General features: G+C 39.9%; 1 protein-coding gene across 4 annotated transcripts in view; it reads left to right on the top strand.

Annotated features, from left to right (window-relative positions):
• SLC7A6 (solute carrier family 7 member 6) overlaps positions 1–16,361 on the top strand; it is a 31,103-nt gene that overhangs the window by 6,082 nt on the left and 8,660 nt on the right. For all 4 annotated transcript variants that reach the window (XM_035118099.3, XM_088672046.1, XM_088672044.1 and 1 more), the window contains 4 exons: positions 1,948–2,516; positions 6,813–6,938; positions 14,099–14,243; positions 16,196–16,319. In XM_035118099.3, the coding sequence (XP_034973990.2) occupies positions 1,985–2,516; positions 6,813–6,938; positions 14,099–14,243; positions 16,196–16,319 (927 nt within the window). In that variant the 5' untranslated portion in view covers positions 1,948–1,984. The remainder of the gene's footprint in view (positions 1–1,947; positions 2,517–6,812; positions 6,939–14,098; positions 14,244–16,195; positions 16,320–16,361) is intronic.

Here is a 16,361-nt window from a genome sequence, read left to right as displayed (position 1 = left end):
CTAAAATATGGTCCATGGTAACCCATCACAATCTACCAGATGCCTAACAAATGTTCCTTAATTAACCTGTGCTATGATTATAAGCAGAAATGTCTGATTTTCTAGACAGTGCATTAATTCAGAGAATGAATGACTAATTGGGTGATTTTACTGATGGATGTCTGGAATGTGATAAGCCAAGCTTGATATGAAGGGGGCTGGTGTAAGAGCAGTGCTTGGTGGATGGTGTTCTAAAAATGCAAAAGGACATTCCTAATGTAAGTTAAATATAACAAATGGGCTTTGTGTACATATTTATCCTGCCTTATTGTAAAGCACATCAACTCCAGAGGTATGGTTCCATAAATACTTGTCCCTTCTGGATTTTGTGTTGTCTGTGCTGTCCGGTTGTGACCTCAATTAGTATGCTTCCTAAGTGGGGCCTATTTGGAGATGACATTTTTCTGCACTGAGATAATTTCAATGTCAGAAGACATTATGTGTAAAGTGGCCTTATTTTTGAAGTTTCTGTAGCTGAACATATAAAGCTGCCTTTACATGCTCTACCCAACCCAGTATGGGGTTGTAGCCAATGCCAGTCCTACTCTGAGTAGAGGGTTGAAAATCAATGGCCATGACTAACTTGATCCATTAATTTTGATGGGTCTACTGTGAGTAAAACTTAGATACAACCATTGGACTATTTTTGTTTGCTGTCAGTGGCTTTCTAATGTCTTAGACAATATATTTTACAACCTTATAATTTTAGATTCCTTAATTGGAATGAATGTCTGAATTGATTTATTACGGTTCTTGACCAGCACACATAAATATGTAATACATAAAACAATAAAAGAAAAACAGTAATAATCTAAAAATAGGCAATAAATATAGGTTTTAACAATTGTTTAAAAGAAAACTGATTAAAAGGAGTGTTACTACTTAATTGGATATCCAGGAGGTGGAACCAGGGATCTTGTGCAAACAATGCATCTCTAGCATTGAACTATGGTCTCTCCTCAAAGCTAAAGCTTAAGAATGGGGCAAATCCTTCACTTTCCAACCCTCCAGGGGTGGATGCCCCACACTCATACAGCCCACTTTCTAGAGCTTTCATTTGTACTTTAGTTTGGAGAACATAAGCAATGTCAGGAGTATTTCCCAAGCAATGGAAGACTTCTGCTGTTCTTCTTGTTCCACAGCAGAAGCCTCTTTCCAAAGCTACCTGAGAATCCCAGAGGTTTAGGGGAAGAGATTGATAGCAAGAACAAATAATAGTTGGCTAGTAAGGCGCACCAGCATTTGTGTACTTCTGGAAGAGAGTGAGCAGTATTGTGATTGCAAATAAATCTTAATTTCCAGGAGATGCTTGAAAATCCTTGGCTCCAGTAGTTATAATAATACAGCAAGCAGTAAATGAATAATTATAGCAATAGGCACTTGTGACATTACTTTAATACAGCCTTGCAAGTAAGTCCACAAAGTTTACTAGCTTGTCTGCCCAGACACACACCTTTTGAAGACTGAACTATTTTCCAGCATACTAAAACTTTCCTGTCTTATTGGAGGCAATTCTTGCCCACTACAGACAAGGCATGTGGCTATTTACAGGCCTGCTTTAAGACTCAATTTTGTGCAGGCTTTGGAGTGAAACATATAATGAGTAATTACCAGAGATCTGCTGCAAAGACACTTGTGTAATGTGTGCTGTACTTACTGTGATGAAACATTTTAAGACTTTATAGTTTAAAATTGATTATGAGCAGTAGTCCTGTAATAAATGTTTCAATGCTGCTTTTTGGTTATATGACTAATTGTATCCCACCTTTCACACTATAAATCAAGAATATCTCAGGTTTGTTTTGCTTTGTTTGTTTGTTTATAGCGTTTATACCTTACTCATTAGCCAGTGGAGCTCTCAAAAAGTTAACTGCCAGTATTTAATAATACCTCTCTCTTTTGTTGTAGTTTGGGGTTGGCGTTGCAGTGGATACATGCGAATATCATGATGGAAGAGAGAGAGAATTTTTCACCTCTGAATTCACTGACTGAATATTACCCAATTAAGGAAGCAGATAAAATAGATCAAAGTGACAATACTCAAATAAATGAAGGAAACCACGGAACAATGCAGCTGAAAAAGGAAATCTCTCTTCTTAATGGGATTAGCCTAATAGTAGGAAACATGATTGGTTCAGGTATCTTTGTTTCCCCCAAAGGAGTACTCAACTACAGTACATCTTATGGATTGTCACTAGTAATTTGGGCAATTGGTGGGATTTTTTCAGTGTTCGGAGCTCTATGTTATGCTGAACTTGGAACCACTATCACTAAATCAGGAGCTAGTTATGCATACATATTGGAGGCCTTTGGAAGCTTCATTGCCTTTATACGCCTGTGGACTTCACTATTGATCATTGAGCCAACCAGCCAGGCAATTATTGCAATAACATTTGCCAACTATATCGTGCAGCCTGTCTTCCCTTCCTGTCAACCTCCTTACATCGCTTGCCGAATTATTGCAGCGGCTTGTATATGTAAGTATTTTATTAACAAAAGTGCTGCCTTGATGTAGGCTTGGGAAAGAAAGGAGTCCATCTAGGCATCAGTTGCAATGATTCAACAGTCAAATATGCTTCCAAAACAGTTAAATTAGTTATGGCAAGATTAATGACAGAAGGAGCAGGGTTGAATTTGTCCCACTGTTTGCCCTGAGTGGAGTCAAGCTCTTGTGAGCACTATCCTCTCTCCTTCCTGTCCCCTCAAATTCAAATGTTAAATTTGGCTAGAGGAAAGCAGCAGGCACTCCCAAGGGCCCTGATCTATTCCTAACAGGGGCTGAAGCTACCTATCATAGAATCTCTGGTAGGAAACTGGTACACATAGGACTGAGCTACATTAGTAAACAAAAAGTGTTTTATATGTGACTCCAGAATGGTGCTGTGGGATTCTGACTTTCGCCAGTGTGATTTCCCACTTTGAGGTTTACAATGCGTTTTCCTGAAACACTATTTTGATGTGTCTGGATCCAGCCATAGTGTCAATTTCCCACCATGGATTTTGGGACTATTTCCTGTTAGGAACAGATGCTGCATGAAGGTTGCAAGCAGGGCTGTACTTACTGAAATACCACTTGAATGCTTGAGATAGCCTTAGTCTTGGGTAGCCAGAAATAGGAGCAAGAAATACTAGAGCTGTAGGCAGAAAATCTTCTAGCATTCCTAGGATTAGGAATTTCATACAGGAACCAACAAGGGGCCAGGATATTATTTCCAACTTTAGCCAGTTCTAGGTGTTTCTGGAAGCTCAGAATTAGGACATGAAGATGACAGTGATTCCCTGTGTATCACCAACATCTGCTATGTGGAGAATTATTATTATTTAAATAGGAGTCTTCCATCTAGTTTTTTTGTGGTTAGGAGGAATAGATTTTTTAAAAAAATCTAGGTTCAGATTTTGAAATCCATATTTTCCCTGAACAACCATGCATACTAACTGGTTGCTATAACAGTGAGAACATTATTTATTTTGCAACTAAATATAGCCTTTTACAGCCTTAGGAGCATAAGCCAGAACCTTTGGCCATGCAGCCCACATGTCTCTTGCACTGCAAAATTTTGTCTGCTTAAGATATAACAGGCTCTCTCTGTACATATGCAAGGAGATTAGGCAAGATTACTAACTTGAAGGCTAAGACTGCAAACCTGGCACACTTACTGAAAGTAACTTATTGAAAGTGCTATTCACATTCACTGAATATGTATACGAGGAGACTAAGGAACTTTCCAGAAGCATTGGATAATTGTTAGCAGGAAAAAGAGTTAGTAGGCAAAACAGGTAGATATCCATGCACTTTGACAAGAGTTGTTAAATATTCAGAATTTGCAACATCTTTTAGAATGCAGGTGAGAGGGAATAAAGTAGAAGTGCAAAATTATTCATATGAGCTTAGTGGACAATTGTAGTAAGATACAGGAAAACATTTTACATTCTGATGTTTGTAAGGATTTGCTAGTTCTTGGGCCTATAGAAAGCTCACAATAATAAACAGGATACATTACGGTACTTATTGTCAAGGTCGCCAACCTTTTTGGACCAGGAGGCACAACATGGTTGGGGGGGGGCATAGCATAATACCACATGGCACCACAACACAAGATTAGAGAAAGTGCAATCATGGTGACTGTATTTCCATTTGAGAAAAAAAATAACCTGTTGAATTTCTGCCTGGAAAATAAGACAGAAGGGGAGGGGAAGGGGAAAACAGCAGCTCTTTAAGACCCTAAGGATTCCTTTTACCTGGTGTCCAAACAACTCACTCATTGGCCATAGAACTGTCTTCACTCATTGGCTATAAATTCCTCATTTCACAGAAATCACTTCGAAGGGGATCTGTACATTTTGGTCCATACCTTTGTTTGTAGGAGACTTTAGACTTTTAAAAGTCTTTTTCAGAGTCTGGGGTCCCTGCCTGGGTTTGCCAGTGAAGGCCTATGTTGGCCACATGGTGCTTGTAGCTGTTTGGTTGGTGTCCCCCTGGCTTATTGTGTTTGTTACTATACTTGAGATCTTTCTTCTCGTTATTTTCTCTTACAAAGAGAATACGCCTTTAACTCTGTGTTGATCTGGATTCATTTCAATAGGTTGTAAAACTTTATTTAGGCTTTAATCCAAATGCATGAGGACACAAACTATGTAGGGGATGCATGCACCATGCAGATGTGTACTACTGCCCACTGCACTCCACTTCCGACCTTCACATTGAATGTATGACAGTCTGAGGATGCACATTTGGCTGAATACACTTAGAATCACCCTTTGTATCTTTCTGTTGAATGCACAATGGTTGGAAGTGGAGGGGTGTGGCACAACACCCCCTGCACAGTTTGTCCTCTCCTTGTTTGGCTGAATGCTTGACTGTGACTTCAGTGTAGACTTAGCATGTTTGTCTGGTTGTTTAAGATCTGAAGCTGATAACCATATAACAAAATCAGAAACTATGGTTAAATCAATACTTCAGCATTTTGTTTGAGTAGAGCTGTGAAGGGTGTGCACAGACAAAAAGGCTTACACGTGTCTTGACTTGTTAAGACAAGATGCATTCATCCAAATATGGCCATTATTGTTCCTTTATTTTCTTGCTCCCCCTTTGTGACTTGATTAGATTAACTAAATTCAAAAGTTGTGAATTTCCACATTTTATTTATTATTACCCTTATTGTGATTATGTATTTTCTGTTGCTTCATTTAGAGTGCTTTGAATTGGGGCAGCATTAAAAGCTACTCTTTAAGTGGCTGAAATTCAGTGAAATTAGTTTGTCTTTTTTGAGCTTGCTGGGGAACTACATAGCCTGTCAACCTTTTTCTGGCAATTAGGATTTGAGTAGTTTTACCACTCTGGCTAGAATTGGTGTGGGGCTGAGAAGCACAGGTTTGGAATGATGATGATGATGATGATTTGTGAATGAACCCAGGATAGGAAAACATGCGCATAACACTGGTTGGTGTGGTGATTTTTTACTCACAAGAAGTCATGAAAACATTTTCTTTCCAGGTCAGTGGAAACAGCGATGTGTTAGAATATTGACACATCATGGGCATTTTAATTTTGGGGATTAAAATAGTTTTTATTTCAGGATACACTCTTTGCCTTGATCTGTGATCTCAGGGGCTAGGAAGGAAAATGCAGTTGTGGATACCAAGTTGCGTAAAAACCAATAAATAAATACTCTTCTGCTATACTGAGACACAGAGACATACTGAGACACAGAGACACAGACACATACTGTTGTTTACTGAGTAGTTTCGTAAGTGCTTTGTGTTGTCATAAGATACTCCCTGTGTATCTAGGTTGGCTTGTCAAATAGAAACAACTTGAGTTGTAGGGCACGGTAATAAGTTGAGTAGCCTTTAGAAATGTTATTAGAAGTATCCTTTTCCATTTCAGCTTCTCGAAATCTAGAAGGCAGAAGAATTCTGCATTCAGATGATGTGATGCATGCTGTACTATAGTAAACCTGCCTCCTTTTAGTCAATCTCTTCCCATTTCATTGAGGAGTTCAGGACTTGCTGGAAAAAGATGAGACAGTCAGCCATTTTTTTGTTTATAAGTAATTTTTACATTTTTGTGATGGCAGAAAATGTTTTTATTGCTTTCTATTTTTTCTGAAATAATCAAGAATATGAGAATTAAGACATTCCAGATGGTTATAGGAAAAGTGGCATTTAATATTGCATTGCCTTTTGCATTTTGCATTGCCTTTTGCATTGCTTTTTGCTTCTTCATGGTTCGATTAAGATGTTTCCCTAAACCATGGAATTACCCTTAAATTTTTCTAGCCCTTTAGGTCTGGTGGCTTGGGTTCTTTTAACCACTATACTGACACACTGTGTTGTCAAAAAGTTTTTAAGTGGTGATTCCTATTTTCAATAAGAATGTTGTCATTTAAAATGTGTATTCGTTTGCAATCTTCCTTCATTTCAGAGGTACAAGATTACTCCTAAGATGATAATTAGACTGCGAATTGGGCCAAGAAGTATTTTCATGCCTTCTAGACCCTCTCCTTAGATGTGCATATGTCCTGAAATCCTTTCTGCTTTGCAGTTTGTTGGAAGTTAACCAACTGTTAAATAACAGACACGTTTTAGTAATAAAACTGTGTCTTTATAAATACAGTTTTTCCTTATCCTGATTTCCTAAGCTTATTTGCACAAATATGTAATTGTGACATGCTAGCTCTGGCATGGAAAGAATTTCAAACCAATTACTGATTTTTAAAAGACAAAAACAAAGCACTTTCTAATGCCTCCTTGCTTCCCTTTTTGTCTCCTAGGTCTTCTAACGTTTATAAATTGTGCCTATGTTAAATGGGGAACAAGGGTGCAGGATGCATTCACCTATGCCAAAGTCATTGCCCTTATTGTCATCATCATAACAGGAATTGTTAAACTAAGCCAGGGTAAGATTAATAGAAATAATGTGTAAAGGTTTGTACTGATCAGAAGAAAAATGTTAAGGAACACTTACTGGGTTATTGATAAAATTCACAGCAGTTTCAGATCCCTTCAAAAAATAGGAAGCTTCAGGTATGGTATGGTATGTAACTAACTTTCTAATTGAACCAACTTCTGCTTATAAAACTAGAACTTGCATCTGTACTCTTAGGTAGGAATGAAGGCAAAATTGAAAATAAAAACTCACAGTAAGATAGTGAGTTAACATAAATCTGGGGACTGAACTACTTGTGATTTTACTCTGAAATTTAAAATCAAATGTAAAATATATAGGTGTGGAAGCATGGAGGAGCAGCTTCTTAATGCTTTCACAGACACACCAGCTGCTGCTCCCCTCCTCCCAATAAAAAAAATCTGAATCCTTCATTTTTGTTGTATTATGTATGTTCTTAAGTAGATAACTACACGACAAAGTGTTGCATATAGCTGGGCCTCTAGTTTACTTTGTCATGGAAATACTAATTTAGTTTTATTCATTGATTTTATTAAAGTTCATTTATATCCCACCTTCTGTAGCTCAGTGGTAGAGCACCTGCTTTTCATGTAGAAGATCTCATGTTCAATTCTCAATATCTCCAGATAGGACTGGCAAAGATTTCAGCCTGTCAGTCAGTCAGTGTAAGCAATACTGAGATGGATTGATGCAATAGTCTGCTTTGGTATAAAGCAGCTTCCTATGTTCTATCACAGAACTCAAGGTGGTGTGTATCAGGTTCCCAGGCACTAACCAGACCAAAATTTATTGGCTTTAACAGATGGCTGCATTAAGTTTCCTTAGACTATGCCCCCTAGGGCATTTTTTAGGCACTTCAGGCAGTTTATGTGCACCCTTAACAATACTCTATGTACATTTCAAAGTGTCTGCAGGTTTCTTGAAAAACTAAAATTTTCAGTGCATTTTCTGAAAAATTGTTTATACCCTTCACTGTTGTAGAAGAATAGCCTCTTTGACACATTCAGAGTAACTGGAACCTGTTTTCTAGTGAGTGTTTTAAGACACAGAAGTGGTGCCTGTTGGGACTGGTAAGGCAGAAGGCAGCAAGACTATCAATAGGCGGAGTCAAAGCCAGTGACAGGTGGAGTCAACTAATTCCACTTTTGTTCCCATCCTCCTACCTGCTGAGTTCCACAACGGCAACACTTGAAACTAAGGCAGAGGACGTTGGCAGGCAGTGCCACCCCCTGGACTAGTTGTAAGAAGAAGAAGAAAAACAGGCAGGTGGAAGCTGGCTGATGGCAGACTGAGGTTGCAGAAGGTAGTACTCCATTTGTCCTAATGGACCAGCCTCTCCTGGGGCACAGCAGTAGTGTCCTTACCAGGCCTTTGTAGATATTTCTCACATTTCAAAGAAAAATAATGTATTGGAGTGGGGGGAGTTTTATCCATATTGGGACAGAAAATATACATTTAAAACAAAAACCAAATAAAAGATAAAATCTGATATCATCTTATCCAAAAGTTGAAAACGTAATCTGTGGGATTAAGTTGCTATAATTGTTAAATTTTATTTTGTCAAAGCTGTACATTATTTGAAAACCACTAAAAGTTATATCTATACAAAGGAAATATACCACTTAACAGTAATATTTTGCTCCATAATTACATTAAGGTGAAGATTCTACAGCTAAACTGTTACAAACATGTTTTAAAGTCAAGCAAATAAAAATTAATTCTAGTAGAACCAATGTAATATTACAGCTCAGCCTACATATCTTGGTAATGGTCATTAACTGTTTGAACTAAAAAACTGAATACAATTATGGGTGGTAAAATGCCATTCAGCAGTTGTTGGGCTTCCTTTTCTCCATCTCCTGTCAAAGGCCTTGTAGAGCTGCTTCCAGTAAAAGTAGGCAACAGTGTGGTACAAACTGATTTTGAAATTTCTCTCAGGTTGCAAAATGACTTGCTGTGTGGCTTGAGATATTGGTGTTTGAGAAGTAGAAGTTGCATGCGCTCTTGGGCATATGGAATTGGTTGTGCAGTTTTGTGGATGCTAACTGGTCCATAGAATGGACAGTTTTGTTTCATATTATAAGGGAGTACAAAAGGGTGATGTTAGAGGGCTGAAACCATGCTGTGGCTGCTTATTATCTCAAAGCACATGAAGTAGATTCAGGTTTTTCCTTAAGGGATTATATTACAAGAATGCCACTGCTGAGGAAAAAAGATACCTTATTATGGGGTGAGGGGAGTAGCTGGGTTGCAGTTTTAGTGACTGGCTATGTTGAGAGCCTAGGGCTTGCTGATCAAAAGGTCAGCGGTTCGAATCGCCACGACGGGGTGAGCTCCTGTTGCTTGGTCCCAGCTCCTGCCAACCTAGCAGTTCAAAAGCACGTCAAAGTGCAAGTAGATAAATACCCTGTTTCTCCGAAAATAAGACGTAGCAGGTAGGTACCGCTACAGCAGGAAGGTAAACAGCGTTTCTGTGTGCTGCTTTGGTTCGCCAGAAGCGGCTTTGTCATGCTGGCCACATGACCTGGAAGCTGTATGCCGGCTCCCTCAGCCAATAATGCAAGATGAGCGTCGCAACCCCAGAGTCGGTCACGACTGGACCTAATGGTCAGGGGTCCCTTTACCTTTACCTGTGTATTACCTATGTATTATGTAGCTCTTTTCAGTTGAATCTAACCAAGTGGTATACATGACCTAATGAGTACCTCAGGCTTATGTATGCGTAATTAATTTAAAACAGACCTCAATCATCACCATTATTATTATTATTATTATTATTATTATTATTATTATTGTGGTGGTGGCGGATGGTGTGTGTGGGCTTAAACCCCTTAATTTCCAACTCCAAATTGGCTCTGTCTCCTCACCCAAATAACAGTTGCCATCCAAAGAAAGTTGTTAATGTGTATTGTAGACATTGTACATGCAGCTCAGACTCCCTTTGTTTTTTTTTTTGCAGGAAGGGGTTGCAAAGCAGTTCCTTTGTTCAATGAGGTTAAACACTTTCTACATAGAATAGTTTGGTCAGTGTCTTATAAGTGTGTGTTTTCTGTGTTGTTTTTGTTTTTAATAAAGTAAGTTTTTAGACCAAAGAAAACTGGGCTCCCCTGCCCTTCCAATTGCAATTTGATGTTAGGGTGGGACTGAATAGAATGGAAATAGTGGTGGATAGATGTTAATCCCCCCCCCAAAAAAATGCCATGATCCTGATGCACAGGGAGAGGAAATTATTAAGCCTATCCAGGCTTCTCCAGCAGCAGCTATTTACATTAGAAAAATGTTTGCACATTAATTTATTTAACAAAGTTTTTCTTTACATTGCAATGTAGTTGAAGCAAAATTCCAAGTATGGTTGATACTTGGCCAATAAATTATTCTATTCTATTCTATTCTATTCTATTCTATCCTCTGGCCAGAGGATTGGAGAAGATCAGTCTACATCCCAATCCCAAAGAAGGGCAGTGCCAAAGAATGCTTCAACTACCGCACAGCTGCGCTCATTTTCCACGCTAGCAAGGTTATGCTTAAAATTCTACAAGGCAGGCTTAAGCAGTATGTGGACCGAGAACTCCCAGAAGTGCAAGCTGGATTTCAAAGGGGCAGAGGAACCAGAGACCAAATCGCAAACATGCGCTGGATTATGGAGAAAGCTAGAGAGTTCCAGAAAAACATCTACTTCTGTTTCATTGACTATGCAAAAGCATTTGACTGTGTTGACCACAGCAAACTATGGCAAGTTCTTAAAGAAATGGGAGTGCCTGATCACCTCATCTGTCTCCTGAGAAATCTCTATGTGGGACAAGAAGCTACAGTTAGAACTGGATATGAAACAACAGATTGGTTCAAAATTGGGAAAGGAGTACGACAAGGTTGTATATTGTCTCCCTGCTTATTTAACTTATATGCAGAATTCATCCTGCGAAAGGCTGGACTAGATGAATCCCAAGACGGAATTAAGATTGCTGGAAGAAATATCAACAACCTCAGATATGCTGATGACACAACCTTGATGGCAGAAAGTGAGGAGGAATTAAAGAACCTTTTAATGAGGGTGAAAGAGGAGAGCGCAAAATATGGTCTGAAGCTCAACATCAAAAAAACTAAGATCATGGCCACTGGTCCCATCACCTCCTGGCAAATAAAAGGGGAAGAAATGGAGGCAGTGAGAGATTTTACTTTCTTGGGTTCCATGATCACTGCAGATGGTGACAGCAGTCACGAAATTAAAAGACGCCTGCTTCTTGGGAGAAAAGCAATGACAAACCTAGACAGCATCTTAAAAAGCAGAGATATCACCTTGCTTACAAAGGTCTGTATAGTTAAAGCTATGGTTTTCCCAGTAGTGAGAAAGTATGGAAGTGAGAGCTGGACCATAAAGAAGGCTGATCGCCGAAGAATGGATGCCTTTGAATTATGGTGCTGGAGGAGACTCTTGAGAATCTCACGGACTGCAAGAAGATCAAACCTATCCATTCTGAAGGAAATCAGCCCTGAGTGCTCACTGGAAGGACAGATCGTGAAGCTGTGGCTCCAATACTTTGACCACCTCATGAGAAGAGAAGACTCCCTGGAAAAGTCCCTGATGTTGGGAAAGATTGAGGGTACAAGGAGAAGGGGACGACAGAGGATGAGATGGTTGGACAGTGTTCTCGAAGCTACAAACATGCGTTTGACCAAACTGCGGGAGGCAGTGGGAGACAGGAGTGCCTGGCATGCTCTGATCCATGGGGTCACGAAGAGTCGGACGCAACTAAACAACAACATTCTATTCTATTCTATTCTATTCTACTCTATCACTTGATTGTAATAGAACCTCAAAACATTTTATAGGAAGAGAATTGCTTTGATACAGCTAACATCATGTTGAGTTTGGCCCTGAGCTACCCTATGCACCTTTAAGTGTAATACTTCTGTTACTTTTAACACCAGGTTGATCCCAGAGCCAGTCATATTAAGGGCATTTACAAGCAGCCTATATCAGCGTTTCTCAACCACTGTTCCGCGGCACACTAGTGTGCCGCGAGACGCTGGCTGGTGTGCCGCGGCGTGTGGCGACGAGAAGGGCGATTTGCATTGTCACGTGCTTGGCGGCTGCCAATAAGCAGCGCTGACCCGCCGGAAAGCAATATTTCTCCTCCTCTTTCCCAAAGCTCAGTGCAAACAAGCCTGGCGGCCGCCAATACACATTACTAACCCGCCGGAAAGCAATATTTGGCAAGTGTTTCTTACAGTCATAATTATAATATAGGGCGGCACAGAGTTAAATTTTTTAACTTTTTTAATGGTGGTGTGCCTCGTGATTTTTTTCACGGAACAAGTGTGCCGTGGCCCAAAAGAGGTTGAGAAACACTGGCCTATATTACCTTTATGTGCAGATTGCTGACAAGATTGCACCTAAAAACAAAGATCACATAGCACTTTCCTCCTCAGCCATGTTTTTCCTATTGCCGATTGTTCAACTTTACACAACTGAGCTTGCTGACATATTTTTCCCATGAGCTATGGTATCCTAGCTATTGTAGGTTTATCAGGGTTTTCACCTTTATTATTGATTTTTTAAAACAAGCTTTGTTTCCTGTTTATTTTGGAAGCATTCTTATTATGCTGACTTGAGAAAATAGGAAGTCTGCATTTCTACTATGCCAAGCTACATACTTCTGTATTTTAGAAGGACAATATGCCATGTTCTTTCCTTATACGTTGGGCCTGTGCAGAATAAATACATTAATGTAACACAATGTGCTCTTCTGGCAGTATGATTTTTGCTTTTAATATAACTCTTTATCCATCACTGTTCTAACTTGGCTGCTATTCCATCTTCCCAATGCTTTATAAGGAGATAAAAAGTGGTGAATATAGTGGTGAGAATAGATATGCTTAATATTCTCAATATTCTTAAATATTGAACAGATTTCTAAATGAGACACTGCAATGTTTTTAAAAGCTGCTTTTGCGGTGATTGCCAAATAAATCCAATTAATTTTAAAAGCTGCTTTTGTGAAATTGCTTTTATCCAGCTTAAAAACACACTCGGAAAACATGCCAAATTGGACAATACTAATTAGCTTTTGTAAATGGAAAGCTGCTGTAGTCTAGTAATAGACCTTCTTTAAGTACATCTTTTAATCGTTTGTAATTTTGGTTGTCTTAAAATTTTTCAGTGACATTGGCTAAAATATTTCAGAGATGTGGGTTAACAGTTGTTAGGTCAAGGCTTATTGGGTAGCCATCAGACTGTGGCACTGCTCTCATTCAAATGTCAACGTAAACCATGGTTAATATTTTTCTGTGAACCTGTAGTTGGTTCCCACTTCATTTCTTCCCAAGCAAAGTGGGAGCAACATGCTGAGCCTTTGCTTACTGTTATGCCTGAACTGGGATCATAGTTTGTTTCCTGACCAAACCTCATTATATTAGTAGTACAGATAATATTTGAACCTGAGAACCAATCTGTGATTGAGAAACACATTTTGGATACATTTTTATACATAAAATATCTAGACTCTAGATACCTTGTATATAAAAGTACTTTGGCAAGAGGTTAAGTTGTAATGCCAAGGCTGCCTGCAGTCAGTTTAATTAACTGTGGTTTGAACTGTGTGAGCCAAGTCTGTCTCTGATGATGCATGTAAATTGGGTATGTATTGAACTAGAGTTCCTCAGAAATAAAGCAATGTTTCTACTAACTGATTTGCTCTAAAGGCAGGCAACAGGGAGATGATATGCAGCCTGGCATATCCATGCAGAAGAATGAGGTGTTTGATTGTCACTGTAGGCTGGGAATACAATTCCTTGAATGTTCCTTCACATAAATAAAAATAAATAAAATTTCATTTCAATTAAATTAATAACTTGTCAGGAGACAGTCTAGCCCAGCCCGCAGCTTGCTATGCTAGTTTTCTGCTTGCTAGTAGGGCTCCCCCCTTTTATTTAAATGCAAGGCAGCATTTAAAAATGTTATTATCTCCCATCTAGTTATGCCGTGTGTGTGTAGGTGTAGGTGTAGGTGTGTAGATCTCACTTTGCTGTCTTCAGAGAGTTTGAGATTTTCTCATTCTTCTTGCATTTATTTTCCAGTAAAGTATATTAACAGTGCCATCTGGTATGCTTTCCAACACTGTTCTTATTCCTCTGCTTTTCCTTTACACGCAGGATATTCGGACCACTTTCAGGACTCATTTGAGGGATCATCTTGGAATCTTGGGGGTATTTCTCTTGCACTTTACTCTGCCTTGTTCTCATACTCAGGCTGGGACACCCTCAATTTTGTAACTGAAGAAATAAAACACCCAGAAAGGTAAACGTTTCCTAAAGCTATTTCACCTTTTTCACTTTGTTTGAAGTATCTCCTAAGAGTCAATCTAATTGAAAATTCATCTTGAAGTGTGAGAGAACTTTATCTCTAGCTGAAGAAATATTTTACATGGACATAAACAATTCTGAACCTTGACACTACAAAGAGTAACCAACAGAATTTCAAAGCCTGAGAGACATTAAGAAAAGCTTGACTTGCTGTAGCAAACTGCACATTGTTTCCAACTTGCAGGATTGACAAAACTGGACATAGTCAGGGCTGCCCACCCATCAAACTAGGTGAGGTGACCACTTCAGGTGGCAGGATCTATAGGGGCAGCAGGTGTGGCCTCTTAGAAATTCATCATACACTGCTGCCGTTGCTGCCGCCGCCGCCACCACCGCCACCACCACCACAGTAACATCAGTGGCTGCAGTGTGTTCCTTGGAGGTCAGATCTGCTATCTCCTTGGCAACTCCCCCCTGGTGTCACCTCTACAGCAGCCTCTTGGCAAATAGGAGGCCCTGCTGGTCTCTTCCTATCCCTAGGAGGGAAAATGGTGAGGGTTGCCCTCTGGGGTCTCCTGGGTTCCACACTTGCCCAGCAAGATTTAGAGCAGGCCCCTTCCCTCCTGCACCCCACAATGGCCTTTGATCCCCACTTCGACCATTGATTAAAGTTGGTTTGATTCCCTTTTGCCTTGTCTTAGGCCTAGTTCTCATTGATGCAACACTTTGGACTTTTAAATGTGGGCTCATATAACTGAATGACAGCTCCATGGAAAAAGAAGAATCTTTGTGCATTGAAAAGATGGTGCCAGGGAGGAGTGTTGTAGCCTTGCCTTTTTCTATGTATAGCACTGTTTTCAGCATGGAGGAACAGTCACGTAAATTTCTCCCTGGAGTGTGAAGTGGTGCAGCCTAAACACCTCTGTGAGAAGTAGGCCACAAAAGTAATGAAAATAAGGCATTTTCTTTAGCTTGTTTTTAATAGAACTCCTAGTTCTCATATGAAGCTTTTATCAGTCTAAATGTGTTTGTAAATACCTGATATTACAGTAAGGTAAATAAAGGTAAAGGACCACTGGACAGTTAAGTCCAGTCAGAGGCAACTATGGGGTGCGGCGCTCATCTCGCTTCAGGGCGAGGGAGCTGGCGTTTGTCCACAGACAGCTTTCTGGGTCAAGTGGTGGCTAGCATGATTAAACCACTTCTGGTGCCATGGAACACCGTGATGGAAGCCAGTGTGCATGGCTGCAGTACCTATTTATTTACTTGCAGTGGTGTGCTTTCGAACTGCTAGGTTGGCAGAAGTTGGGACAGAACAACGGGAGCTCACCTTGTTGTGCAGTTTCGAACTGCCGACCTTCCGATCAGCAAGCCCAAAAGGCTTAGTGGTTTAGACCACAATGCCACCCGCATCCCTTGTGATATTCCAGTAGGTATTAGTCAGGATGAAAAGAGTAACAGCTACTTTTTGTTAGGATCTCTTACTCGCAAGAAGGACCCTGGCAGAGACACATGCCTGACTGGCATGTTTTCTCCCTCCTGGTCGATCGTTTTGAGCTTCAAAAGCATTCTTCAGCCTGAACATCACAGCAACTGATACCAACTGACACCAGCACACTTACGGATCCGCAGAGTTTGCGCAGTTGCATAACAGACCTCAGCAACTCAGCATTTGGCTAACCTACGTTTATTTACATATAAACACACACGGAGGACTGCAACATGGCTCCCTCTCTAGCATCAGACAGCAAAGAGAAAAGAACAAAGAACAATAGTCCCACTCCAGGAAACGCAGTAACACAAACATCCTGTCTCCGTCACGTCCCACTCTGTGGAATGAAAACATATACCATCATGTGATAGACAACAATCCCATGAATGCAAACACGAGGAATGAATCTCTAACACTTCTAAATTGTGTGTTTGTGTTTTGTTTTGTTTAACCAGGAACCTGCCTCTAGCTATTGCTGTTTCTATGCCAATTGTGACAATTATCTACATATTGACCAATATAGCATATTATACAGTGCTGGATATTAATGCTGTGCTTTCTAGTGATGCAGTGGCAGTGGTAAGTCTGATATTGCTGCTGTTATGTATGTTTATGCATTTC

Source organism: Zootoca vivipara, chromosome 6, assembly GCF_965207765.1.
Source record: "Zootoca vivipara chromosome 6, rZooViv2.hap1.1, whole genome shotgun sequence".
In the NCBI taxonomy this organism is placed as follows: domain Eukaryota; kingdom Metazoa; phylum Chordata; class Lepidosauria; order Squamata; family Lacertidae; genus Zootoca; species Zootoca vivipara.
Note: the sequence above shows the minus strand (reverse complement) of the source record. Positions and strands in the feature narration are given on the sequence as shown.